The sequence below is a fragment of the Gadus morhua genome, chromosome 20 (genome assembly GCF_902167405.1).
Source record: "Gadus morhua chromosome 20, gadMor3.0, whole genome shotgun sequence".
In the NCBI taxonomy this organism is placed as follows: Eukaryota; Metazoa; Chordata; class Actinopteri; order Gadiformes; family Gadidae; genus Gadus; species Gadus morhua.
This window is the reverse complement of record NC_044067.1, coordinates 5,663,881-5,691,711: the sequence shown is the minus strand read 5'-3', so window position 1 is coordinate 5,691,711 and position 27,831 is coordinate 5,663,881. Positions and strand designations below refer to the sequence as shown.

The 27,831-nt window shown below is 47.1% G+C and overlaps 1 protein-coding gene across 1 annotated transcript; it reads right to left on the bottom strand.

Moving 5' to 3' along the window:
- Nucleotides 1-11: 11 nt before the first annotated feature.
- Nucleotides 12-26,483, bottom strand: dars1 (aspartyl-tRNA synthetase 1). The gene is made up of 18 exons (XM_030342998.1): nt 26,320-26,483; nt 23,604-23,700; nt 22,238-22,267; nt 21,482-21,539; nt 20,484-20,576; nt 18,400-18,502; nt 14,761-14,863; nt 13,489-13,569; nt 10,631-10,690; nt 6,627-6,738; nt 5,050-5,184; nt 3,339-3,486; nt 2,408-2,554; nt 2,218-2,260; nt 1,868-1,948; nt 1,395-1,506; nt 763-834; nt 12-663 (listed from the first exon to the last, which is right to left on the bottom strand). The coding sequence occupies exons 1-18, from the start codon at nt 26,340-26,342 to the stop codon at nt 572-574; spliced, it is 1,590 nt and encodes a 529-aa protein (XP_030198858.1). The 5' UTR covers nt 26,343-26,483; the 3' UTR covers nt 12-571.
- Between the last annotated feature and the right edge of the window lie 1,348 nt (nt 26,484-27,831).

The window sequence follows — 27,831 nt, the reverse complement described above, 5'->3', positions numbered from 1 at the left end:
CGAAAACAGCATTCATGATTCACATTTTATAAGTAGTTTATAAAACATTAGCAGTAATCATCAGAAAAACACATCTCGGGACCACAATCATAAGTCCGTACAGCTGTAAAGGTGTTGCTGACTGCTGAGGCGTACTGTGATGTGATGTAATCATTAAGACTCCCACTTTTAGAAACAAAGTTCCCCAGACAAACAACACTATTATTATGAATCGATGAAATTATTAATTACTCTAAAAGAGACGAGAATTATTCATGTGACTGCACTCAAAGTTAAATCCCCCCAAAAGGAAACGTGGATTTAAATTCCCTTTGTGTGAATGTGTTAATTGGGGTGTCAAATAAGAACCTGGCTGTTCCAATCAAAACAGGCGATCTTTATTTCGGTGTCCCTAGGTTATTGATTCTGATGATGAAGTCATAGCGGCACTTCTGAGTGTGAGTGGCCCTGGTTCCCTAGCGGCTCTGTCTAGTTTTCCCCCCTCTGTGGATGGTAGGCCCCCTGTCCATGTGAGGTGCTCCAGCGGGGCCTGGAGTGGGGGGGGGGGGTTGTTGAGGGCCGTGTCCCCCCCTCAAGGGGTCAGGCGCTTGGGGTCCCGGGGGAACATGGAGGTCTGGCGGATGTTGTGGAGGCCCAGGTACAACATGCACACTCTCTCCAGGCCTGAGAGACGGGGAGAGACGACATCACTTCCTCAACGACTGGAAACGCAACAGATCAGAAAATCTAAAACGGCAAGGTGAAACGAGGAGCTCTGCTTACCGATTCCACCACCGCCATGGGGAGGAGCTCCGAAGCGGAAGGAGTCGATGTAGGCCTTGATCTTCTCCAGATCTGGAGACACACACACACACAGCAAAAAAAACAAGGAGAAAGGATTTGGACTTTATGATGGAGGAGTGCAATTAAGAAATAGATTTCACACACTTTTACACTGAACCCAATCAGGCAATAAAAGCAATTAGGGGTTTCGTGGAGTTATCCCATTTATCACAAAACAGTACAGCTCCGCAATAGTGAAATTGAAGTAAAGAAAAGAAAGAAACAAAACTTGGAATCTAGCTTTGTATTGCAAAAGCAAATGGCTTACAACTTTGACAGTCATAATCCAAGTTTGTTCCTTTCAAACAAAGAACATAACACAATGCTCGACTAGCTCTGAATCCTAAGTTGCACGTTTGAGCAACTCTCGTTGGGGGGTCAGATGGGAGAACTTTAGGCCCCCCCTGCTGTGGAGCTGATCTGTCAAGTTCAATGTGGTCCATCACTTGAAACAGACGGCAGTGCAGATTTCCAAGCGAGCGAGTGGTTTGAACTCTCCTCGGATCAGATGCACGGCCCCGGTTGGATCAGTTTGATCACGCTGCGTGTGGGGGGTGGTGAGAGGGCCGTACCGATCTCGTGATGGATGGCGCGCTCCGTCAGCAGCTGGGGATCGTGGACCCTCTGCGCTCCAGACAGGATCTCCTCCCCCCGCATGAACATGTCGTAGGAGTTGGAGTATTTCTGGAGGAGAACAATGAAAAGTAACATCAACCCATAAATCAGGATTTTATCGGCGTTTGATTCGACTGTTTCACAATAATAACTGGTCCTCCATAAACTGAGGGGCACCGCAACAAGAATTGAGTGGATGAGAGTGTGTGTGTATGTCTCGTGTGTGTTTATGTGTGCATAAGCGTGTTAATGTGTGTTTGCGTGTGTGTGTGAGCGTATGTAGGAGCGTGTCTGTGTGAGAGAGAGACTGAAACACAGGCAGATGGTGTGAGAGAAAGAGAGACCGAGAGAGAGAGAGACAGAGAGCGACAGAGACAGAGAGAGAGAGAGAGAGAGAGAGAGAGAGAGAGAAAGAATAGGGATGACTCACCGGGTTGCTAGGATCAGGCATAGTGTAGAACGGTCTCACAGAGAGCGGGTACTTGTCCAGCACATAGAAGTCAGTGTCGTACTGTAGAGAAATAAAAAAAGGTTTTATCAGTTTTTGACTGGGAGAGAGAGAGAGAGAGAGAGAGAGAGAGAGAGAGAGAGAGAGAGAGAGAGAGAGAGAGAGAGAGAGAGAGAGAGAGAGAGAGAGAGAGAGAGAGAGAGAGAGAGAGAGAGAGAGAGAGAGAGAGAGAGAGAGAGAGAGAGAGAGAGAGAGAGAGAGAGAGAGAGAGAGAGAGAGAGAGAGAGAGAGAAAGCCCGACGTGAGGCAGAGCAAAGGGTTCAGTTCTGTACCTTCTCCTTCACCAAGCGGCCCAGGAGCTTCTCATTGGGGGTGCTGGGTAAAAACAAAGACACAACTCAAGATTAATCTCCTGATGATAATTACAAGATTCATTTCTCCCAAAAAAAAAAAAAAGAAGAATAACCAAGCTCCAAAATCCTCAACCACAACACATCTTTGGCCAAAATGTTGTGCCCTGACCTGAGATCGTCCTCGTCGCCCATCTCCACGCCGGCCTGCCGCAGCATGGCCACGCCCTCCGTGTACTCCAGCCGCAGGGTGGGCTCCAGGAACTTGAAGGGCTCGCTGGGGTACTGCTTGCTGACCGTCTGGATCTCCGTCTGGAATCTGACCACAACAACAACAACAACAACAACAACCACCCCAGCATCACTCTCCGCTCCGCTTGGATTCTCCTGGACATCAACCCCCCCACTGGCCGGAGGGGGTTGAAGTCCAGCCACTGTTTATTTTCTCATGGGACGATGGGATTATGGATAAATATGATGGGAACGTGCAAGCCTCGATAAGGAATCCGTATTGATCTAAGCTGGAGAGTCAATGAGGGAGATTGCATTAAAAGTTGCATAAAGCATCCAAAGACTGCTTAGTTCTTAATTACCACGGTGCAGTAAAATGTTATGCTTGGTCCGACCACCAGGGGGCAACACGGCCATGTCTATATTTTATGTTCGCTTTGGCAGACAACACAGCAAAGAAGATGTCACTCTACTTAAACCAGACAACACGGGGCCGCTTCTTAATAGTGGGGATTGTCTGACAGATAAAGGAATCCCCCCCCCCCCCCCAGGCGTGATAAATATATCCCCGTCGTTGAGACGTCTGCGTGCTACAAGTGGGTGCTGTCAGAAGTTCGGATCTCCCCTAAGAGGATAACACAAAACGGAGCACTCCCTTTGCATTTGATTCGCGCCCCTTATTCAAGTGTGCTCTCCATGTGGATTCCCATTAAGATCCGGGATTAGCACCGCCTCTTTGAATATACGTCTTTCATTTGACGCGCGGGCGAAAAAAAACAGCATGGTCGCACTCACTCGCTGAATGAGAAATGTGCTTTATAGAAATAATCGGTAGAAGTCTAAACTAAATCTAAGGGCGCGTGCTTCCCTACCGGTCTCGCAGGCCCTTGAAGATCTGCACCATGGTGTCGGTGATGGAGTCGATGACCTCGTGGTAGTGGTAGTTGAAGGCCATCTCGATATCCAGCCCCACAAACTCCGTCAGATGACGGTGGGTGTTGGAGTCCTCCGCCCTGAAGACTGTTGGAGTGAGCCAAGGGGGGGGGGGGGGGGACGGACAACATCAGCACACGGGTAAGCAGAACGTTTCATGCTTGACCCAGGGCTGCCAGTACAGATTAGGCAACTATAGATGGCTGTGCACTGAATCAAAGTGAATACTTCAATGTACAACATATACATTATATTTACATTTAGGGCCTTTAGCAGAAACTTTTATGCAAAGCGACTCAAAACCATTCATACACACATTCACATGGGTGTTTGTGAAGATCTGGTATCTACAAAGTTACCACCAGAGATGCTGTGAATGATTTGGAATAACCTCGATGATAGTATTACATTCCTATGCTCTTGAAGGGAAATGGGAGACGGCACAGCTCGATAGTCAAGCTCTTGAAGAAAATACTGAAAGTTATGAATAAAGAAAGAAAGAAGATCATGCACTGGCATATTTTCAAAGTGGGGAAATTAAGGCTACAGGGACTCTCTTCAAGACAACATCATCCACTGAGTAAACCTTTTAATGATTTTGAACTGCCATTCCGCGACACCAATACAAGTTGCATTGAAATCGTACAAGACAGTGTGCCATGGTCCTGAACGTAGTCTCTTCGTCTGCCGTCGCCATGTTGTGCGTGCGGATGGGTTGAAGAGATTGTTTAGACGGAGTTGCCTTGCATCTGCTGTCGAAGGTCTGTGTGTGCAGAGGTTCAAGGGTACTGTGCCTTCCCTTCAGTGGGGGACTGTGTGTAGACTGCTTTTTAAAAATACTATCAGGGAAGAAGCCTCCGCACATGCATACAGTCTCTCACACACACACACACACACACACACACACACACACACACACACACACACACACACACACGCGCAAACACATTCTCACATAGTCACACACACACTTACCACACCTCCGAACACCACTCGCGAGGTTCCCAAGTGCCTATCGCATCATTTATTTCTGAATAAAATTGTGTTTGATGTTATTCTGGGCACTGACACTTTTAGAACTCCAAACACTTTTAGAAAAACTTCCAGCTGGCGCACGCGTCCCCCTGGGTCAAAGCTCTTTGATAGCGCTGGCCAAACCACCAAGACGCCGGCAAACGGGCAGAGCTGTACTCAGTGTAATACAAACGGCGGAACTGTGGCACTACATCTTTGAAATGGGTAAAGAGAGAGGGAGCGACATGGGTAAGGAGAGAGGGAGTGACATGGGAAAAGAGAGAGGGAATGACATGGGTAAAGAGGGAATGAAGTGGGTAAATAGAGAGGGAATGAAGTGGGTAAATAGAGAGGGAATGACATGGGTAAAGAGAGAGGGAATGACATGGGTAAAGAGAGGGAATGACATGGGTAAAGAGAGGGAATGACATGGGTAAAGAGAGGGAATGACATGGGTAAAGAGAGGGAATGACATGGGTTAAGAGAGGGAATGACATGGGAAAAGAGAGAGCAATGACATGGGTAAAGGGGGGGATGAGGTTGTCGTCGTGGGTGGTGTTGTGGATGGCGAGGACCAGGGTGGGGATGTTCGAGGGTGGGGGTGGAGGAGGCGGTGAGGTGGGAGGTCTTTCCTACCTGGGCCCACGCAGAACACCTTGTCGAAGTCAGCGCAGATGCACATCTGCTTGTAGAGCTGGGGGGACTGGGCCAGATAGGCGCTGGTCTTGAAGTAGGACACCGTGAACACGTTGGCGCCACCCTCGCTGGCCGCTGTGGGAACGGGCGACACACGTACACACACACACGACTTTTAATCTACACAACGTTTGTGTAGATTAGAGTACAGCTCTAATCTACACAACGTTTTTTTATCTGAAACGTTTTTTTAACCCTTACCACCAAACAAGCGAAATGGAGATAACTACCTCTTTTAATCGGAATGTGTTGCTGCTATACTGATAGTTTGATTGACTGATTCATGGGTCAATTTGGGGCCACTGTCACTAATGCTGCAGAGTGTGTGTGTGTGTGTGTGTGTGTGTGTGTGTGTGTGTGTGTGTGTGTGTGTGTGTGTGTGTGTGTATTGAGGTCAGGGTGTGGTGTCTGATAGCTTCATGCGAGGTGTGGTTTTCATATCGTGCCCTTACCCCCACAGAAAACGATGTGGTTTTAAAGATTTTTTTAAAAAACCTGCCGCCAAAAAGTAAAAAAGCGCCACTTTTGAATATTGCGACCGTTAGGACGCTCAGGGGAGAAAAGAAGAAGTGAGACTAAAGCGTTGCCACAGAGGGAATAACAACGGAGGGAGACACGTAGGAGGTTGTGGTGAGAAACAAGTGTACAAAGACCTCAAGTGATGAGAAGAAGACACAAAAACCCTCAGCAATAATTAGATGCGGTGGGTGGAAACACAACATTTTCACGTGAGGCCGTTTCCATTTAACATACACAAACTAGAAGGGAGAAGTGCATTAAGGTCATGGCCTTACTAGTGTAATAGTGGTTGGGGGGAGAGCTCATGTTAAAGGTGAGCCAGTGGTGTAAACACAACAGATGAAGACCAAGGCCTCGTTTCAACTGTCAAAAGAAGAAACTATCAAAAGGAACTGTCAAAATAACCTATTCACATAACACCTTGATGGAGACTAGAGAAAGGTTTGTATAAACTTCATCACTTCCCCAAATACAAATAAAACTTAACAAATTAGCGCTGGGGTTGATTTCTATTCAACATTCAAACTTTGATCACACGCCCCATCTGCAGCTTTTCCGCGCCACAGACAAACATTGCAGTGCTGCCCGTTTGTCGACCGAACACCCTCATCACGTACGGCCGCGTTCCATCACGCCGTCTGAGACTTCACGCCGAATAACCGGCGTAATTTGGGTCGCTGTAATCGTGAGTAAAGAGCTGGTTCCCGCACTTCTGGCGCTTGCTATCTGAATCGCCATCAGTCAGGAAGGGACCATCTCGCTCCAAACCACCAACACCACCTCGGGTGTTGTCTGAGGTTTGGAGGGAGCTGGTGCCCGGTTGGTTATCGAAGCCCAACGTACTACACACACACTACGAGTTGTGCCTGGGGCAGATAGGGGATTTAAAAGCAAACGTTCAAGTCATGCGGTTCAAGGGGGGAAACGTTCAAAGGAGGAGGGGGGGGGGGGAGGAGAGGGGAGATAGGCTTGTGGCAAAGGGGGAGTGTGCTCTTTACCTGAGATGATTTTAGGGGTCTGAATCTCCACGAAATCCTTCTTGGTGAGCGTTTCCCGGAAGAGCATGCAGACCCCCGCCTGCAGACGGAAGATGGCTTGGCTGGTTGTGGTCTGTGAGGAAACACACACACACACACACACACACACACACACACAGACACACACAAAGACACACACACACAGACACAGACACACACACACACACACACACACAAACAAACGCGCAGAGAGACAAGAGTCATGTATGCAGACACACAATAACACATTATGATTCATTTGATTTATGACGCCCAAGAATCATAAAAACGTAAGATCCCGGCAGTTTCTGTTCATGCACGCCTCTGGAAATGACATGGGCTCTCCGGAGAATATGCGCCTGTTGATATAGGGCAGGGGGCCTCGGGGAATCGAAACACACAATTAGAGGAGCATACATCCAGACACGTTTTTCCCTCCACAAATACAACGCCGGAATTAGCTCGGAGTAATAAAAGAAGAAGAAGAAAGAGAAGATGAAATCCCCCCCCCCCCCCTTCGTGAACCGTTGGGCCAGGGGACAGTTGTGTGCACACTCCCTTTACAGATTGACTCATCTGAAATGCAACATTTAAAAAAAAAAAAAAAAACGAAAAAAAAACCTGCCCACTCAATTCAACTCCTGGTATTATTCAGCTTCATGAGATGCACGGGCGGATCGGATTGTCACATGGTCCAAGCATTCATTGCGCGCTTCTGAGAAAGGACAGTCATCCATGATTTTTCAAATGTTTGTTAACCGCCTACCACAGGGAGCAACAAACTTGCTATCCTGCCAGCTCTCTGAATAGGTTTCAACTCAGCCTGGCAGCCAAGCGGTAGAACTAAATTGTTCTGAAAAAAATTCACTGTTTGTAAAAAAAAAAATATATAAAAACTGACCTTTTTAAACACAAGTTATTACAGATAGAAACACGCATATAGATTCATGTTCACAATTGACTGGAAGGTGTATGAAGCAGAGTAGTGGAGCTACTGCTCTCGCTCCTGGGAATGCACGTCAGCGTGCTCATGTTAACCACTGGCGGTTACGTTTGGGGATCACAGAACCGACAACAAAACGCACACTGCCCTTGTGAGAAGAAGAGCGCGTGGAGATCCAGACCCATTTAATGATCTCACGATCACTTAAAGGACAAAAAACACTAAAAATCCGGATCGAACCCCTGACTGGGCCTCAACTTCACCACCAGATAGGGCAGATCTGGAAACGCTCTGTGATGGCTGAGCAATAACACACCTGGTAGTAAAACAGGGGCCCTTTAATTGAAAGGCCTTTCATAGAACCTGTTCTTCCCATCAATGGAGGGTTTCTCCAAGTCCTGAATGGCCATTGTCTAGGCGGCTGTCAGAAATGGAAAGGTAATAGTGATTTAATACCCTCCACCGCCCCAATCAACGGGGAAACAAACCCCTTCGGTATTTCAACTTTCATTCTGCAAAGTAGTGAGCAATTCGACTTTCCCACCAGAGGAGAAGGCCTTCACTTTTGGTTTCTTCAGTCCCATTCACATCTGTCTGAAGCGGTCAGCCACAGGGAACTGGAACCATTTCCCCAGACAGACTCCCTGCTCTACTGGTGAGAATTTGTCACCACATCCAATCAGAGCTGGGCCCAAGCCCAATGTGTGTGTGCCGGCTATCGTGTGAAGATAGCATTATGGCAGTTGGGAGACGGTTGTGAGTCCACGGCCATTCAGAGCAAGGCAGACACCGCAGAGAGATTATCATTAATAATGTTGCATACTATGTGGCCTGAACATAGTATTTACTATCATGTGAAAGTTTCACAACTCCATTTCCTGCATACATCGACTCGGTTGAGCTGCTGTCACGCACGGCCGCGTTGCCATGGTGACGGTACGCACATCGAAATTCCGGGTGCGAAAGTGAGTCCTTGACGAATCGAGACAGATATTTCAACATGCGTCATTTCACTAACGGCTGTCCCCCCCCTGGTGTCATGCGGCTGGCCTGACCTCACACATACAGACACCCGTTATCCAGGGTGCTTTCTCTTGGCAACACGCCCAGCAGTCAAACCCCCTGAAAGTAGAAACCTTACAGTTGGTCTGAGAATTGGACCAACCGAAATAAGTCCCACTGAAATTACATTAGAAACCCGAGTCGTATGTATCTATCTTTTCTTTCACAGGGTTGGCAGGAGGTTAAAGGGAGGGAGGGGGGGGGGGGGGGGGGGGGGCATCTAAAGCCGTTCATTAGTAGAAGACCTCAAATTAAAGCCCGAACATGACACAAGGAAAGGACTGTGTGTGTTGTGTGGTGTGTTTGAGTGGGAAGCGTCTTTATGGCCGCGCCGGGCTCTGAAGTGCAGAGGTGATAACAGGCCAAGGAGACCCAGGGCAGCCTCCGCGGCCGGCGCTCAAACAGCTGTGGCCCTGACGCCAAGACACCCACCCACCGGGGGGGCCGGGGGGCTCCAGGCAGGAGGGCCTGTCTCGCTGCGTGTGTAGGTGTGTGTGCGTGTATATGTTTGTCTCTGTATATGTGTAGTTGTGTCTGTCTGTGTAGGTGTGTTGGGAATATGACCCACCAAGACGAAGAAGTAGAGTGTGTGTGTGTGTGTGTGTGTGTGTGTGTGTGTGTGTGTGTGTGTGTGTGTGTGTGTGTGTGTGTGTGTGTGTGTGTGTGTGTGTCTCTCTCTCTCTCTCTCGGGGTGTGTGTCTCTGTATGTGTAGCTGTGTATGATTTTGTGTAGTTTAAAGTGTAGTTATGTGTGTAGTTGTGTAGCTGTGTGTCTATGTATATCTAGGTGTTTGTGTCGTTTAAAGTGTTGTTATGTGTGTAGTTGTGTGTGTGTGTACGTGTGTGTGTGTGTGTGTGTACGTACGTGTGTGTGTACGTACGTGTGTGTGTGTGTGTGTACGTACGTGTGTGTGTGTGTGTGTACGTGTGTGTGTGTGTACGTGTGTGTACGTGTACGTGTGTGTACGTGTACGTGTGTGTACGTGTGTGTACGTGTGTGTGTGTGTACGTGTGTGTGTGTGTGTACGTGTGTGTGTGTGTGTATGTGTGTGTGTGTGTACGTGTGTGTGTGTGTGTATGTGTGTGTGTGTGTACGTGTGTGTGTGTGTGTGTGTGTGTGTGTGTGTGTGTGTGTGTGTGTGTGTGTGTGTGTGTGTGTGTGTGTGTGTGTGTGTGTGTGTGTGTGTGTGTGTGTGTGTGTGTGTGTGTGTGTGTACGTGCTGAACAAAGGGAGTCTCAGTAGTTGTAGTTCACACGGCGCGCTGCACCTCTGCCTCACCCTGCTGTCATGACGGGTTTGTAACCCAAGGACGGGAGCATCGCAACCGGAGAGGATCTCAATGTCATGGTTCAAACCCCCCCTCCGCCCCCGCCCCCTCCCAAAGACGCTATTTACTTCATGATCCGTGCCCTATGGCTCTATAAATACAAAAAAAAGGAACCGACTGAAAATGAAAATGTGTGCGTGCCAGTGTTTAAAAAGAAAAACCTAACCACAAGAAATAACGTCAGTAAAAAAAGAAGGTCCATTTCAACATGTCCTTGGGGAAGTGAACTCGTGGAGAACACATGATAAGTGGGCGGCTCTCCAGAGATGATCCAATAACACAGAATGATCCTCGTTGGCAGATAATGCGCTGTCATTAGTGTTGTATGGGCGAACGTACATCACGCTGTGACTTCGTAATTGAGGCAGGCCGAGCAGTCAGCGTCGATGAACAGCAAAGTGTGCGTCAATTAGATCTGGAAGAAGACACAGGCCCAACGCCTCAGGTGAGGACCCGCCCTACCGCACGGCACGCCGGCGGCCATCTTGGTTCTAAACGCAAGCCACCGCCCCACGCAGCCACGCGGGCGGCCATCTTGGTTCTAAACGCAATCCACCTCCAACGATACGGAACCAAGACGGGGGCTGGGTGGATAAGGCCCATGGAGTCGTCGTGCTACACGCAGGGTCCGAGTGAGGGGTGGGGAGGCTCACCCTGAGGTCGATGACCCTGTTGTCCAGACGGGTGTCCTGGTTCACCGTGGCTCTGCCATCCTGGGAGGGGGAGGGAAGGGAAAGGGTCATGCACAGTATCAATGACGCGTTGTTGTCGAAGCAATCCGACACATCACAAGACGTGTTACAGCAAAGACGTTGTCATGCTGATGATGCTGAAATGAAAGGCAAAGGATTCGTCATCAAACAATAAGAACTCAAATCACGCGCCAAACTAAATATTTTAAATACAACGCAGGGTATTATGACCATATAATCCACCCCATTATTAACGCTTCAGCGCATTATGAACACTGAAGGTAGATAGTAGAAATAATGACACACACACACACACACACACACACACACACACACACACACACACACACACACACACACACACACACACACACACACACACACACACACACACACACACACACACACACACACACAGTGTGTGCGTCTCTCTCTCTCCCTGCCGTTTACAATTGTAAACGTCGGCCATTAGCAGCCCGATAGATAAATCCTTCACACCCGGAAAACTCTTAATGTTTCATCACAGCAGGAAGTAGTACGGCCTCCTAGTGCCGGGGGGGGGGTGGGGGGGGGCAGGAAACCCTCAAGACCATACATCCGGCTCTGCTAACGGGTCACGGTCACACACAGGGAGGAGAGGGAGCCAGCCGAGAGATGGACCAGAGGACAGCGCGGAACCAGGAGGGAGTGGGGGGGGGGGGGGGGGGGGGTGCGAGTGACGGGACGCAGTCCCAGTGGTCGGGGGGGGGGGGGGGGGGGGGGGGGGCCTCCGGTCGCAGCTGGAGCCGCAGGGGTAGCGGTAGGGGTAGGCTTACGGGGTCGACACTGGGCCGCAGCAGACAGCCGGCGAGGAGAGGACGCGGCGAGGAGCAGAGCCGCGTCCTCTCACCCCACCCTGCAGGGGCCGGTGGGGTGCGGTCTCACCCAAAATTGTACCGGGGAGCGAAACATTGTACCGCCTACGTAAGCCGCGCTCGAAACACAACGTCATTGTTCGACGCGATTGTCCGTTGGCAGGCAGGTTTCAAAAAACATTTGCGCTCATGCTGCCAAAGACGGAATAACATAATACAGATAACAATTGTTTTTACTTTATTTTTGTATTGTATTTAGCTAGTAAACTGGGTGTTTAAAGTGTATCATAGTCTAGCTAGCTTGTGTTAATACATTCAGTTTTCTAGCTAGATGCGATTAAACAATTAAATACAATACAAATATAAAGTTAGCAACGCTAATAAATGTCATTTGTAAAATAAGTGTTACCTGTTTAATGTTATTTCGTCTTTTGACGCTGAATGAATGAGCGCGAACGTTCGCGAATGTTCATGAACACTTGCATTCTGAAACACCCCGCTTACTTTCAATTTCATCCCCGTTGGTCAGGCTCTGGGGATATCCCTGCCGCGGGGAAATACCCAAATCGAGTAAGAAAACATAACGTTGATGACGTTGTTGTTCCGAATACAGTCACAGCCCCTTCGTACGGCCGGCTGACTCACAATCATCTACACCAGGGGTCAGCAACCCTAGGCACGCGTGCCACCACAGGCACGGGGCAGCATAATCATTGGCACACTTAAAAGAAAAAAAAAAGAAAAAAAAAATATATATATTAAAAAAATTCACAGCACAATGCGGCAGCATAATCATTACTACCAATTTTCTTTGCACTTTAATCTGTTTTGGGCATTTCCTCCCAGTGCAAATATGTTAAAATTAGTTCCAGAAAGCAGTGTTCTGAAATGGGATCATTTCAAAAGAAAGAAAATATTTAAAATATTGTTGCAAGTGGTGTTGTTGCTGTATGCATCGCCTTGCCTTCACATGGTTTTGCATAGTACATGTCGTAAAGATATTGATGTGGATGGTTTCAACATTCTCATATATTCTCGTTTTTTACATTTCTCACAGTGCAAATATGCTTTTAAATGAGTTTCTGAAAATGGTGTTTTAAGATTGGACATATGTAAGGGATAATGTATAGAACGCCGGTCATTATGGAGAAAATAAGCCCCGACAGGGCGAACAGGACACCGACGCGCAGCGGAGGTGTCTTGCTTCGCCATGAAGGGGCTTATTTTACGATAATGACCGTTGAAGTTCTATACATTATCCCGTTTATTACACGGCTACTTCCCAAAACGGAACAATTTATTTACAATGTATTTGGTACCAGCATTCATAGTGTTGATCAGCAGCGAAATTGTCCGCCCAAGACGTTGACGTCGTTGCTTAGCAACCGACAGCGCTTGGGTTGATACATATCCCGCTTATTACATTGACAAGTTACCGGACTACGTGCGGAGTGATACCAAAGGCAAAAAGTCCTTTTGTTTACCTTGACAGCGGTCATTATTCATCGGCTGCCAATGAATTATCCAAAAATAATTGACCGCCGGAAGTTGTGAAGTGCCCATGCAAGTGAACGGAACGTTGAAAAGACCCGTGTAATAAGTAATTATAATTTGTAAGCCCAAGTTGCAAATATAACAACCAAAAAAACATTTAAAATACTGATGCATGATTGTGGACTATATGGAAATAGTACAATTCCAGGTCTTCTGGAAATGTTTTTGGTCGCCGTGTCATAATTCAGCTTCATTTTTTATATATTGTTGCTTAAGGCACACTCATTAACGAGAAAATGTCAAACCGGCACTGCATGTTGAAAAGGTTGCTGACCCCTGATCTACACCTTCCACTGGAACACACCCACAAGTCCCTGAAGCACCGTCTGTAAAGCTAGCCCCCCACCACCCATACGGCGGCTGCTGTTCAGCGAAGGCCTTTTTGTCCTTTACGGCCCACCGTGAGCTCACCTCGTCTCCCTCGCCCTCGGGGCGGGACGCGTCCTCCAACTGCAGGGGCAGCCTCGCCTCCGCCTGGCTGATGACGAAGATCTGATGGGGAGGAGTCAATGATGAGCCATCGAATCAATAGGTAGGGGGGGGGGGGGGGGAAGAGAAAGAGAGAGAGAGAGAGAGAGAGAGAGAGAGAGAGAGAGAGAGAGAGAGAGAGAGAGAGAGAGAGAGAGAGAGAGAGAGAGAGAGAGAGAGAGAGAGAGAGAGAGAGAGAGAGAGAGAGAGAGAGAGAGAATAACTTCTTAGATCTGGTGAAAGGGAGGGAGGGAAGGTCAATCATGATCAATGGATTCACTGTTTGTTTAAGATTTGATTCAAGCTTACATAGAGATATCTGGAGAAAAACACCAAAATGTGTTGGGTGTTTTCAGTTTGGGTTTTCTCTTTGTGGGGACACTCTGGTATAAAAGTACCAGGGAAACAGGACACACTGGTAGGAAAGTACCACAGTGTCCAGGCTATTGCCAAGCTGAGCCGTGCGAACCAGTGTGTGTGTGTGTTTTCAGTTTAAACTTCTTAGTGGGGGATCTGGAAAGTACCAGCCTGTCTGTATGCATGCGTTTTTTTTTTTTCATATGAAGGCTGCAGGCTGCCCTGTCTGCATGGGTTTAGATCCTAGCCCCGACCAACAGAGAAACAAACACCGTTGGTCCCCCCTGGGACAGCAGTGGTACCCTTGTGGATATTTAATAATACATAAATAATCAATACTGGAAGGATTGATTATTTTCCTAGTCGATTACTCTAGCGATCAATTTCTTTATTAGTTATGTCGTCTTAGGAAATGTCAATTTCATAGTGAGTCCAAAGTGAGGTCGTACGTGTTGCTTTTATCTTGCTTTATCTGACAAGCATACTAAACTTAAGAAAATGTTGCATAATAATCCACAAACCAAATTGAGGAAGCATAAAGCAACAAACATTTTACATTTGTCCTTGATGAGTCGACTGTATTATGATGAATGTATCATCGAAATAAAGATAAAGTGTCGATCGACTTAAATCGATAAATCATTGCAGAGGAAAAATACAAAAACAAAACAAATCCGTTCATAGGCATTCAACCGGGGTTGACGCATCCTCTCTTCACACCAGATTTAAATAGGGTATTTTCTGGGAACTGTTGCACATCAAACGGTGTGAACGCAGACTGCAGGTGCATGAGCAGAGAGGTGTGAGTGTGCGCTGCACTGTACGTTCAGGTGGGAGTTGGTGTCGCAGGGGTGGTACCTTCTCCACGTGCAGCTCCACCTCCTGCTGGGTGCAGCTCTCGATCTTCTGCTCCACCTTCCTCAGAGTGGCCTCCACGTCCACGATGCTCTCCTTGTTGATGCTGAGGGACGGGTGGGGTAGTGATTTTAGCGTCAAACGATCACAAAAGTAATATAGTCTAGTTTTTTTTTTTTCATTCAATGTTTTATAGGAAGTGCACAACAGCTGGATACATATTTGTACATTATTTTAGATTTGAAGATTTTCTATTCGACCATTTTGTGCTTTTTCTTAAGGCGAAATTTCCAAGTTCTCAGTTACAAAGCATTTTAGGGGGGAGATACTGAATAAATACATCATGTTTTCAAACTCAGAAATAATCGTTTGACTAATCGGGATTTCAATATTGACCAAAATAATCGTGATTATGATTTTTTCCATAATCGAGCAGCCCTGAGTGGAGGGATACCATGGTCCCTACAGATGCCACTGTTTATCTAATGTAAACGGATCGATATCGCAGCGTCTTAATCATAGAGTATGATTGTAAATGTGTTAGGGCTTGGCAATACGCAAAAATGTGATGCCTCGGTAATCAAGGGGAATTGTACACAATCGCGATTAAAAACAACTTATAAATGTGCAATTTTCATATTTTAAACAGTGAGGGTAATCACATTGAAGTATACAAAAATGGAATGTATGCCATCAGACTAAAAATAGTTTTCCTTTCTCTCTGATGTTTACTCATATTTGATCATTTTAGGGGCATATCTTCCAATGGTAATTCATTCAGACTATCACACTGGGTAGCACAATAAGTCAGATCTTCCTTTCATGCTGATTCAATACCAGTCAAAGACGTTAAACGATAATGTTGATTTTTCGCCCAGCCCCAAGATGTATGATTGTATTAAAACTCAAAGGCGCTTTCACAGGGCTTTTGATCTTGAGTACTGCACACAGTCGATCATAGACGAGGGCCTCTCTGAGACTTTGATGTCTTTTTCTATATTGTCTCACCAGGTGCACTTTGTTTTGTGAGGTTGACTATATGAGACACCAAGTACACAGCCAGGCAACAAGTTTCCCTCCACTGCAAAAAAAAGTAGAAGTCACTCACACACACACACACACACACAGGATATACCATTGCCATGGCAACTTTGGCTTGTGGCATTAAATATGTGCACACAGACTGGTGGCTTTTCAACTCCCGCCTATGACACCACCCACCACCAACACCCACCACCCACCACCACCACTTCTACTACGCTCCTTTCAGTGGTTGAAGGGCGTTGGCTACATGCCTTCAACTTCGCGCAAGTACTGTATGAATGCCTGGAATCCTATCCGTTGGTTAATTGATACGAAACAAAAAACGAAACACACAGGACACATTTTCCATGAAACAGTGTTTTCCTTTGTTGCTTTAAGACAAGGATGACGCGGGACTAATTGTGTTATTACAACAGTGTCGGGCCACAATTAAAAAGCTTCACGGGTTCATCCTCCATCCCCGCCGCGCAACAGAGGGGGTCATTCAGCGAGGGCCCCGACGTGACGAGCCCCGGTAATCCTCCGCTCCGTCTCATTACCAGAGGAACAAACGAGGATTGGTGAGGGGACGCGGCTGCCGTAGCCCCCCCACACGTCTGTCTGCAGCTGCTGCCCCCCCCCCCCCGCCCCGCCCCCGAACCCCTCTGCCCACCCATGGATGGGATCAACTAGATAAAGAAATGCCAGCATTAATAACCTCCAGCGCCACACAGCGCTGACTTAGAGGCTGACAGTGGGGCCGGCGTTCATTAGCTCAGGACAGAACGCTGGCACGGTGAACCCAGATGGGGCTGGCGCAGGGTGATTCAACTAACGATATCGTAATAATCCTCTTGGTAACAACAATGCAGACACACCGTCATCTCACTAACGTGTGCGTCTTTAGCAAAGCCGTCTTTCTCTTCCGAAACGGGGTATCAGAGCCACACAACCTTCCCACTCTATTCCCCGAATGTATGCAAATGTTACAACCTTGTTAACGAGCATAAAGGCGAAGGCAAACTGACACCATGTGTCTCTGTTCCGTATATGAAATAGCACCGTTGAGACTCACTTTATGACATGATGTTGCATGATGCCAACTTAATTTAACATTCAGCACCTTAGGGCTTTTCACTGTTCATTGTACAAAATCAATTCATGTCAGTGGAGCTCATGGATTTGCAATCGCCAGTTACAACGGGTGAACAAATAACTATGCGAGTGTGGCAATGAGGAATTGGGACAGATATGTGCAAGACAGCCTGGGCCAACATCATCATAAAGCATGTCCTATTTAACTCAACGGGGCTTACGTCTGTTTCCATGGAACCCAACAAAACGTTGGAGGCCGTGGGACAAAGAAACGGAGGCCCGGGTCAATCAGTAGCCACAGGAAACTCCAGCATGTGATTTCCTTGGGTGGAGGCCGACTTGTGACCCAGGCGTCGGGTCGTCTTGTGATTGAGCTATTTCTATGTCATTTGGAAAAGAGGTAGTGATGGCTGTTGTGAAGGTGAATGTTTTCACAACTTTCACTACCACCCACCTCCCTGGCAGTTATTGTGGAGGGATTGCGACGTCATCCCAACGGCATTTTGCGTTGCTTAAGAGAAATGAGGAACTGACGCCAGGCTCATCATTGGATGGTTTGACGCACGAACATGGTGCACAACCCAGATATAAACAAAAACACACCTCAACACACAGAATACAACTCTACTATTTTTAGGGAGATAATGATACAAGAGGATGTTTACAAACTACCCGGTTGAAACGTCTGAAGCAACGTCTGAGTCGGGTTGTTTTCGAGACACCAAAACCAAAAAGAGTGCTTTGCCAACGCGCCGTGCGTGAGAGATGTGGGATGAGGAACCAAGGCTACGCTGGATTTCCAGAGAAGAAGGAACGGGTCATGGTGACTTGGGTCAGCTGGTTCGGACCGGGGTTGCGACCTGGGCGGTCTAAGGACACACCGACATTGACCTGGTTAAAAAAAAAAAAAAAAAAAGACCTGTCCTTTCTGTTCCACGTTGGCCACTTGAGAAGCTCAACTATTCAACTGATAAGCAGGTCTGGGATCAGACGTCTGGGGACCACTTCTGCAAATTATTAATTTCCTTTTCGGCTGAAGAACATAAGCATCCATATTGCGGAGCTCTTCCCAAATCAATGACTTGTTAGTGACTTAAATGAAGGCATTAGTAAAATACCAGGGCGTCTCTCCTGACTGAGAATGTCTGTTGATTATTCTTTGGTACTCCATTCATACAATACACCAGTAATGGACTTCCATCCGACCTTTATCATCGTAAACAATAGGCTGGCTTTGAAAAATTTTCCTTCTTCCCGAACTGGGGCCCTGTGTCGGCCATTTTAACAGGAAGTACTCCATTAGTACCCTCCCTGGTCCCGCCTTCGCACCAGTCGGGTTCTGTTGTCAAGTGCAAAGTGATCGATTCCTCCCCTTGCCCTCGCCCACTCTCCCACCACCACACACGTCCACGTATGTGTGAAAACGGGCCACGAGGACCATTAGGATGCAGGATTTTCCCACCATTGTATTCCCCCCCCCCTTGCCTCTCGCCTAACAGGAAGCGCGGTCTCCGTCTGACTCACTTTGCGGCGAACTTGACCATCTGCTTGCTGGCACGGTCTCCCACGGCGACCAGGGCCTGCACGTTGAACTGCTGTTGACGCAGGACCAAGAAGCACTGCTTCCCTGCGAAAACAAACAACAACAGTGCCTGTCAACGGGTCTTCCCAGTCAAAACACGGGCTAATGGGCTCCGTCTAAACAAACGCTGGGCTTTGGTCATCCAGTAAGGATGGGGGGGGGGGGGGGGGGGGGGGGGGTCTGAGAACAGTTGAAGAAGCTGTGCTCGTCCGTGGGAGCGGCTACAGGCTCCCACAGGTATGCCGTGGCTGTACTGTGCTTTACGACCGTGCCCCTTTGAAGGAGACGGTAATTGGAAGGAACACAAGCGAGAGCCACTGTTACAGCGCTAGATCACACACACACACACACACACACACACACACACACACACACACACACACACACACACACACACACACACACACACACACACACACACACACACACACACACACACACACACACACACACACACACGCAATGTCAACAGCATAAAGAATAGTCGGCAAACACTTGAGAGACTGAGGGCCGACCACCAGGGTTTTGTTTGCTCGTGTTTACGTGTGAGCCTTTGTGCGGGTTCGCATGCGGCCCCACAAATCCCAAATGTTATTCCGCTCTTAAGAAATAAATAATAAATAAAACAATAATAGCCCGAGCTTTAGCTCTGGAGCGGAGAGATGGCCGGGGTGACTGAGGGGGCCGGGGGGGGTGGGGGCGAGGGGGCTCCTCAGCCCCCCCCCCCCTATCTGCTGTGCTGTACCTCAACACATTGTCAGCCCCCGGTCGCGGTGTCGGCTGCGAGGTGAAGCTCAACGGGTTCATTGTGTTCCGACGGACAGCCGCGGCCGGGGGACAGTCAGGGGCCGGGCCCCCACGCCGGGGAGACCGCCATCGGATCCCCACACCTTGTTGTCGGCTTGTCGCCGGTGACGACCGAGCAATGATATCAAAATGCACCCCAAGCTTTTTTTGTTAAACTCTGAGAAACAGACGAGCGGGGGGGGAAGGCCGTTTTAGTGTGTGTGTGTGTGTGTGTGTGTGTGTGTGTGTGTGTGTGTGTGTGTGTGTGTGTGTGTGTGTGTGTGTGTGTGTGTGTGTGTGTGTGTGTGTGTGTGTGTGTGTGTGTGTGTGTGTGTGAACTGTTGAACAATAATTAAAGAAAAAAGACAACCCAGCGGCCATCTGGAGCTATTCCCATGCCCCTATGGTGGAGTTTTGTGTTTACTTAATGTTATTAAAATGATGAACTTCGTAAGCCGCAATGTTTGTTATAAATAAAGTTGGATGGCATCCACTACTAAACTAAGAGAACGGTGTGTTTTAATGAATAATATGTCATTTTTATAGCAAACAGGACTTAATGTTGAAATGGCTTGCACTTAATGAATACACAACCCCAAATGTTTCAAATACCTGTCAAAAGGTAAGACTGCACAAAAACAGGACGGTATCGTTTACGGAAACGAGACCATTAGGATACATTACATCCTTGATACACAAAGTTACGCATCCCAAACACAGCTGTCTCCTTCTCTTCTACTACACCAGCCTGCAGTTTATTTTGGATTCCACCTTTTTCAGGGAGAGCCTGTTCCTTTTTTGGATGCTGACTGCTAGCTAGTCCGTCGAAAAAAAGCGATAATTTCTAGAGACCATTTCACATCCTGGCCGAAGGGCAGGCTGACTTGGCGGACCTTGACAGTGCAGCCCTTTACGAAGGCGGCGGGCATCCGACCCGGCCCGACCTAAAGCGGCCGCGATAGTCACCATGATGCGCCTTTCATGAAGTGCCCGGACGACCATGGCGTTGCTAGTGGTCGTTTGGTCCCGACATTGGACCATTTCAGAGGTGGGCCACACACACCGCCTGTGATGATCTGTGCGCGAGGGCCGCGATGTCATTCAAGCCTTGCGGTTTCACACACAGCAACTATAAAACAGCTTTTAATGGGGAGGCTGAGGTCAACGGGCTGAGAAAAGGAACCACAAGGAACAGGGATGGACAGAGAGGACGGGGGGTGCGACGGGGTTGCGGTCTCACCTTTTGCTCGGCTGGTGTGGACTCTGGCCCGGAGCCATATCACCTTGTCTGCCATCTCAGGCGTCAAGTCCTGGACGCGGACCAGCTCCCTGTCTGTCTCCACACAAACACACACACACACACACACACATTCAGAATAAATAGGTGTCTTGGCAAGGTGATGGTGGAAAGGCACTGCGTTTAAGATAACTTCAAAGGACATTCTGCTCGGCTGGCGGCCAAAGATGCCCCCGCCGCCCCCCCCCCCCCCCCCCCCCCCCCCCACCCTCTGCTTACCGTTGCACTTGCACGCACAACGGAATGCGAAACTAATGCGCAAGTCCATGCACGCAAACACACATAAACATAGCCCCTCTCGTGCACATACACACAATCCGTCCTCGCCCTCAACACACACAAAATATATATGTACACACAAACACACACACACACAATCTGCTCAGATTGCAGCCATGGCATGTCTGGCGAATAAATATGATCTGGGAGGCGGAGGTGGCTGGATCAGGGGGGGGTCTCTCGCTCTCCTTCTCTTTCTCCCTCTCTCAGCTGTGTCAGTCAGAGGGCGGGCTCAACACTCTTATCATGCTAGCAGACACAGCGGCACACTGTCTGGGTGTTGGGGAGGGGGGGGCTGAGAAGAACATAGCCTTCACAAACATTCCCTCGCTCTCTCCCCCCTGCATTCACACACACACACACACACCTAGCAGCACCCCCTGCCCCCCTCTGTCTGTCTGTCTGTCTGTCTGTCTGTCCATGGTTTGGGCATGCAGGTTGTGTCGGGACCAGAAGAGCTACCAGACAACGTGGCGGCATCCCGAGCACGTCGGGCCCCTGGGGGCCATAGTCAACCTATTAGTCACTTGGCAAATTTTTTTCTCTGTTGCAGATGACCCCGCATCTCTCTCTCCATCTCTCTCTCTCACACACACACACACACACACACGAACACACGCACGCACGCTTCTTGTGGTGCAGAAGTGGACCATAGTACTAACCCAGTTTCTGCTGAGACTGCACCATAGCAGCAATACCGTACTGGTCCTTGGAAAAGTCCTGCAGGAGGAAGAACACTCAAGGTTATTACATCCACTGTGTTCGTGCTTCTCAGTGCATCGGGGAGGGCGGCCAAGGGAGAAGGAAAGGTGGGGAAATTATATATCATGGTAATTATTAGAATTATAGTCTAAATATCTAGGTACAGTTATTGGGTTTTTATTATAGTTATTCCCTTTCGTGTAAAATATAGACTTAGGACAGTGCACATAGATTCTCTTGTTATGGCTGCTTAACGGATGTAGTAAGAGCACACTAGGAATACACTGCAATGTTTCATTAAAAGAAAAGCAGCTCCATTCACAAAACACTAGAAAATAAAACTGAAATGTATGTTGGGTGGAATTGTTTTTCTTTTAGCATTATGCACTTATAGGATTTATTCCTCTGGGGGCGGGATAGTTGTCTGCTTGCGACCGAGGTCCATTATGACTGAAAAGACGTGGTGTTGTGAAAACGCCTCCACTGCGGCAATTACTCCTCGTGGCTGCCATCTCCTGTTACGCGGGCGATGAGGGCAGATAATGAGCCCCATCAAGGGCTTAGGGAGGAAATAGTCGTAGGAAGGTGGAGAAAGCCACAGATCGGTGACCGGGGCGAGAGCGTTTTGCATACAAACCGTTGCAGAGGTGTGAATGTGGATGAGAGGGGGTGAGTGAGTGGGTCATTGGGGCCCGTCTGGGGGGGGGCTTACTTACATCTTCCTCTGTGCCCTGCTGGTCAGCGGCCTGAAACACACAGAAGGGGGGGGGGGGGGAAGAAACCTGGGTTTTTTAACGACTCAGGCTTTAAAACACCCAGGAAATGTCCCAGGGTGGTCCAACATTAGTATTTCAATCCAACATGCACAAGGCTCAAAGTCCTTTCCCCGAGGACTGAGAGGTACCGACAGTTGGTTGAGGATCCCCCTCATGTCTATTGTCATCAAATTAACTTTGTACTCAAACTTTGAAAAAAAAGAATAAAAAAAACACACATCTGTGGGGTGAGATGAATGACACATTCGTTAGGCCTCACTCGATAACTCGACTAGACTGGCTTGGAACATGAAACTGCCAGGGGAGTTGAGAGACCTCCGCTTCCTTAGTGCGAGAGACGCAACCAACCGCAGACACAACTAATTCCCTAACCATGGCAGATGATACCCAGACTCATTTAGATATACATCAAATATTCATAAAGCAACAGGAGTACCTAGCCAGCCCAGAGCACACAACCCCACCCCCCCCACCCCCCCGCAATGTGAAGTGAAAAACAGATAAACAGCTAATGAGTCATCCGTGTAATTTTGCTTCATAAACCGTTCCCCAAATGTTCTGGGAACTGGCAGCGCTTGGGACTGGCAGATGTATATTTCAGTATGACTGGGTCAAGTGTTTACACCACTCAAATGTGCCAACGGCCCACGACATTGAAACCTCCTCGATTGATTGGATAACATCTAAGCAGGTCTTACTGGAAATTAAATAATACGATTTGATGCATTTAGAAAGTAGAATATATTCCCATAATATTGTACACCATTTGAGGGGCTATAAGGTCATAACAGCACTCTACCAATGAGGAGCAGGCTGTACAAAATACACCTGTTGGATGAGTAGAACAGGTTGACCAGGGATAGCAATGTCAGTTGAGAGTTCACATCCGTAATTGCTTTAGAAGCAATAAAACCCCACTTGCATCTTGAAGGATCAAAGCAGGCAGAAGAAACAAGTCCGGTTTTTCTTGAACCCTTATTTTGTCGGCCGCAAAAGTGTGTGAAAAGCAGCAGCGACGGCGTTGGCGTGCAGCGCCGTTTTATTTTGGACACCTCTGAGCTCTAAAGAAAAAGGCTCTTTGTTTGGGTGGACATAAACACAGCGCTAAGGCCGCAGAAACAGAAACAATGGGTGCCCACCCCTCCGAACCCCTCCCCCCCCCATGCTGGGCCCTGCGGTACCCGACAAAACACGGCACGCCACGGAAGGATGGGATGCGGAGGTGGGAGTCCGGGAGAGGGGATGGGGGTCTGGGAGAGGGGATCTGGGGGGAAGGGGCGTGGGAGAAAGGGGCCAACCCGCTCACCAGCTTGGCCTGCTTCTCAGCCTTCTTCGCCGCTTTCTCCGCTTCCTTCTGTTGTTTCTTCAGGCCCTTCTTAGACTGGGTCTCCTCGGCCGTGGACCTGGAACAGGAAGGCGGACACGCACACGCACACGCGCACAAAAACATGTGAGTCCACTTCCCCTTGCCAGTTCTCTGACCCGTCTCTCCCCCCCCCCCCCCCCCCCCCCCCCCTCTGCAGGAAGCAGCCGACTGGCAGGGTTGGAGGATATTCGTTTTGAGCAGCTAATAGCTTTGGGCTGTGCACCATCACAGCCCCTGTTTGGAGGCTTTTCAGGTGCACTTGCCACTTCCTTACAAACTATAGTCTCTTGTGAATCAACCGAAATATATAGTCTCGGAAAATAACAACAACAACCACCCAGCTGTAGGCTCTGCACTGAGGGGACTGAGCCGCAGAAGGAGTGGTTGGCTGGAATGGGGCTATGTGGCGGCAGGGAAGAAGGGTGCTTCACCTATTCTCAAGCCGCTAAATCATTAGTGGAGGACTACGGATTATCCTACTGTGATTACATGAAGGATGGTCTACATTGTTCCACCGATTAAGATGTATACAAACACATACAAGTCGAAAGTGTATTAGATCCCTTGTAAATATAAACAAAAGGAAATGTAGCATTCAAAGCGGAAACTTAAAAAATGTTTATTGGCTTTCATGACATTGCTCTTTATCTTTTTCTGTTGCAACAAAACAACAACAAAAATGCTGTTGGCCTTCAGGCAAGACCCAAGCTGTGTGACTGCACTTGGTTCCTTTACATTATTGAAGGCCTGGCATTGAAGAGGACATGCAAATGTTAAGATTGAATAGATTTAGAGAACAAAACATGAATCTGGAAAACAAGTGTACAAACAGTAAAAGGATTTTGGAATTGTAGCTAATGATCTGCAATATTCAATGACTTGTGAAAGTAGAATCGGTTTGTTCTTTAGCGGCTAACCAGTCTGCTGTTTTTCTCAATGGCCAGGTGTCTCGATGAGGAAATGTACATGACCCTTGAGACAGGAGATTACACTAACCAAAGACCAAGCGCAAAGCGAACCTAGCCAAAACAAAATGTTTATAATTAACTGGATTTCCGTTTATCAGTGGAAAACAGGAAATATATACCAGGGATATTCACATCCTGGTGTATGTATACCAGGATGAAAAAGTGATCACATAAACATTACAAACCAATGTTTGGAATTGTATTTTATATATATATATATATATATATATATATATATATTCACATGTTGAATATTGGATATCCAACCCTGCCCAGACGTGACAGACATTATACTTTCTGGGAAGTCATCCCTGGAAACTGATGGGATAGGGGCAGGCACTTTCAAAATAATACTTGGCAGGTGATTGGATGAACCATCTGTCTACCACTGTATCACTTAGTTTCCCAGAGGACACTGATTGGTACGAACGCATAACTTGAAGCCTGGCCAGTTCAATTCCCACGGAATCGTTATCTTGCAAAGCCAACTGCCTTGCAAGGTTAACCGACAAGTACCGAATAGCAGTACATGTGGAATTTGTGTCTAATTGGTAATGTCACCATTTGGATGAATTTTCCCATTTTAGGACCCTATGCTATAAAATGTATATTGACTATGCTAATTTAAGTGTCAAACTCTTAATCTGCAAGTAAACGACAAATTAACATGAAGTTCCAATACTGCTTATATGGCAAACATACGTTTATGAAAAGGTTTGACAGTTTTCCCTCTAAAACAAACTGAACTGTCCTTTGGGTTTTTCATGTAATGCATTATTTTTTAATGGTTACCACGCTTACAGTTTAAAATATTTTCAGGCCGCACTAATGTCTTTAAGCTCTGCAAACTAATAATAATAATTAACAATAATCGATCAGTTTTTTATAGCACTTTTCTAAGTACTCAAAGACTAAACTTAAGTATATGGGTAGGTATTTACCCTCTAGTGCAGCAGACTGCATAGCAAGACCTCTCCTGTCAGGCCACTCCATGGCCACACCTCTTTGCTGTCACTTCATTCATGGGAATCCTTATCTCCATATAGGCCTACTGCACTACAGCCAGACCCAGCTATTCCTTCTTTCCATAACGCACATTGACTGACCAAATGTAGGATATGTAAAACTTTAATTAGCCATTAGGATTTCCTTTCAGCTTCAAATACACCGAAATTCAAAGGTGACAGCTCCCCTAACAAAAAGGTAGTCAGTCAAGGACTGGTAACAGGTTCGAATAGGTCTTTGGTCTTTGAATCTGTCGTACGTCTAAACACCATAACGAGGCTCCATGGTTCTGTTTTATATTGCAACTGCATTGTAAATGTTGACTAAATCGACAGTGACCCAAACGTTGTTGTCAGCACCAGGTCTCTGAGTACCACTGAGTGGGTCGATTCGTTATTTATCTAACCTAAGGGTGGGAGTGTCGAACTAGGTGTTTTGTGTGGCCTTTTCTTGTCCTACTTGTGTGTTGCTTTGACCCAAGTAAATTCACAACACGTAAGCCAGACCTCATGTGTATACGTATACGTCCACCATCAGATGATGCAATCCACCCTCCGGTGGGAGTGATGCTTTAAAACACAGAACGCTAGCATGTATGGGCTATTTAGCTACAAGAAACGTAATCCTGTGGGCAAAGTTCTTCTTCTAAGCGACCTGATACGACTCGGCCGTGCCATTCTTACCCTTGGGCATCCTCTTTAGTCATGTCAACTGATTTTGTCCTTGCGTTTACGTCAAAATAGTTCACGTTTCTTAGAAAGTTTGCTGCAGGATCACTTCATCAGCTGTTAACAGACAGAGCATGGGGAGGGGGAGGAAGGAAATGCTAGATGCACACGAGTACTCCTGCGCTCCGGCTGGAAACAAACGGAATATTATAAGGTTCCCCCTCCAAATGTTGAAATGATGCACTTTGTCCCCTCCTTCTTTTACCCTCTTTTATTTGTTTAGTCCAGAATATATTCGTAAAAATAGGATTTAAACATCTTTTCAAAAAGCAAAATAATAATTCTTCATAATAATTATAATAATGATAATGCAAAAATAATAATTTAATAGAATAAATACAGGAGAGGAGAGAAGAGAAGAGGAGAGAGACCAAAAGCCACTGAGGGGAAGAGAGAGAGTCAATGGGGGAGAGAGAGAGACAATGAGGGGGACAGAGAGATGATGATAGGAGAAAAAATGTCTGCATGTAACTAAAAACTGTTAAATTCAGATTAATTGCCATATTTGCCGCTGTTTTCAACTCCAGCTGCTCGTCCCGACCACCTACAACACCAAATTTACACACACACACACACACACACACACACGCACACGCACACGCACACGCACACGCACACACACACACACACACTCATACATATATATACATATATATATATATATATATATATATATATATATATATATATATATATATATATATATATATATATATATATATATATATATATATATATATATATATATATATGTGTAGTCTTAGTATTGGGGAATGAAAATTGGAATGTAATAGAATAATATAGTAGTACTGGGGTACTCATTGACTATATTAGATGAATCAGTTTTAAATTACATTTCATTCTTTGCAAACTTTCACATGCACAAGCCGCCCGCAATGCACTCTCTCACTCTCTCTCTCTTGCACACTCTCTCCCCAACTCCCCCTCTCCTATTTAAACAAACACAATGGGAGGTCTTTTATTGCCGTCCACCACACTTACCGTGAAATTGCTTGGCTGACTCCATACTGCACCCATGCCCCCAGAGGTCATTTCTGAGCACCGTCCATGCACAGCAATCTAAGGGGTTGGCCATGATCATTCATGCACGCTCTGTGATTGTTGACCACAGCAGCAAGGAAACCATTGTCCAGCTGTTCTTACAGTAAGGTAAAGGCCCAACAGGAACTGCTTCAGTCACTTATTTGTTTTGGTTTGGCTCTCATTATGCAGTATCCCAAGGAGAGTTGGGATTTCTGTATGCACCTATTGTCAAGCACCATTTTTGAATGCATGTATGTCAATGGGACAGAGTCGTTAAGGCCCAGACACGATTTAGCCTTGAGCTAACGGAAGAAGGAAGCACATTGCCACTAAATAACCGGTAGAGACCTTTTCCTGTTCATTTCAACAGCTTTGGCCTTTAACCTGGCAAAAAAAAAAAATAGACATTTACATCATGACATC

Excerpts from the sequence above, each read along its gene's own strand:
- dars1 (XM_030342998.1), bottom strand. The coding sequence starts at position 26,342 with ATGACTAAAGAGGATGCCCAAGG. Across the intron at positions 14,864-18,399 it reads ATGGTCAAGTTCGCCGCAAA|CATCAACAAGGAGAGCATCG; the intron begins GTGAGTCAGACG and ends CCCGTCCCTCAG. Across the intron at positions 664-762 it reads CCATGGCGGTGGTGGAATCG|GCCTGGAGAGAGTGTGCATG; the intron begins GTAAGCAGAGCT and ends CCCGTCTCTCAG.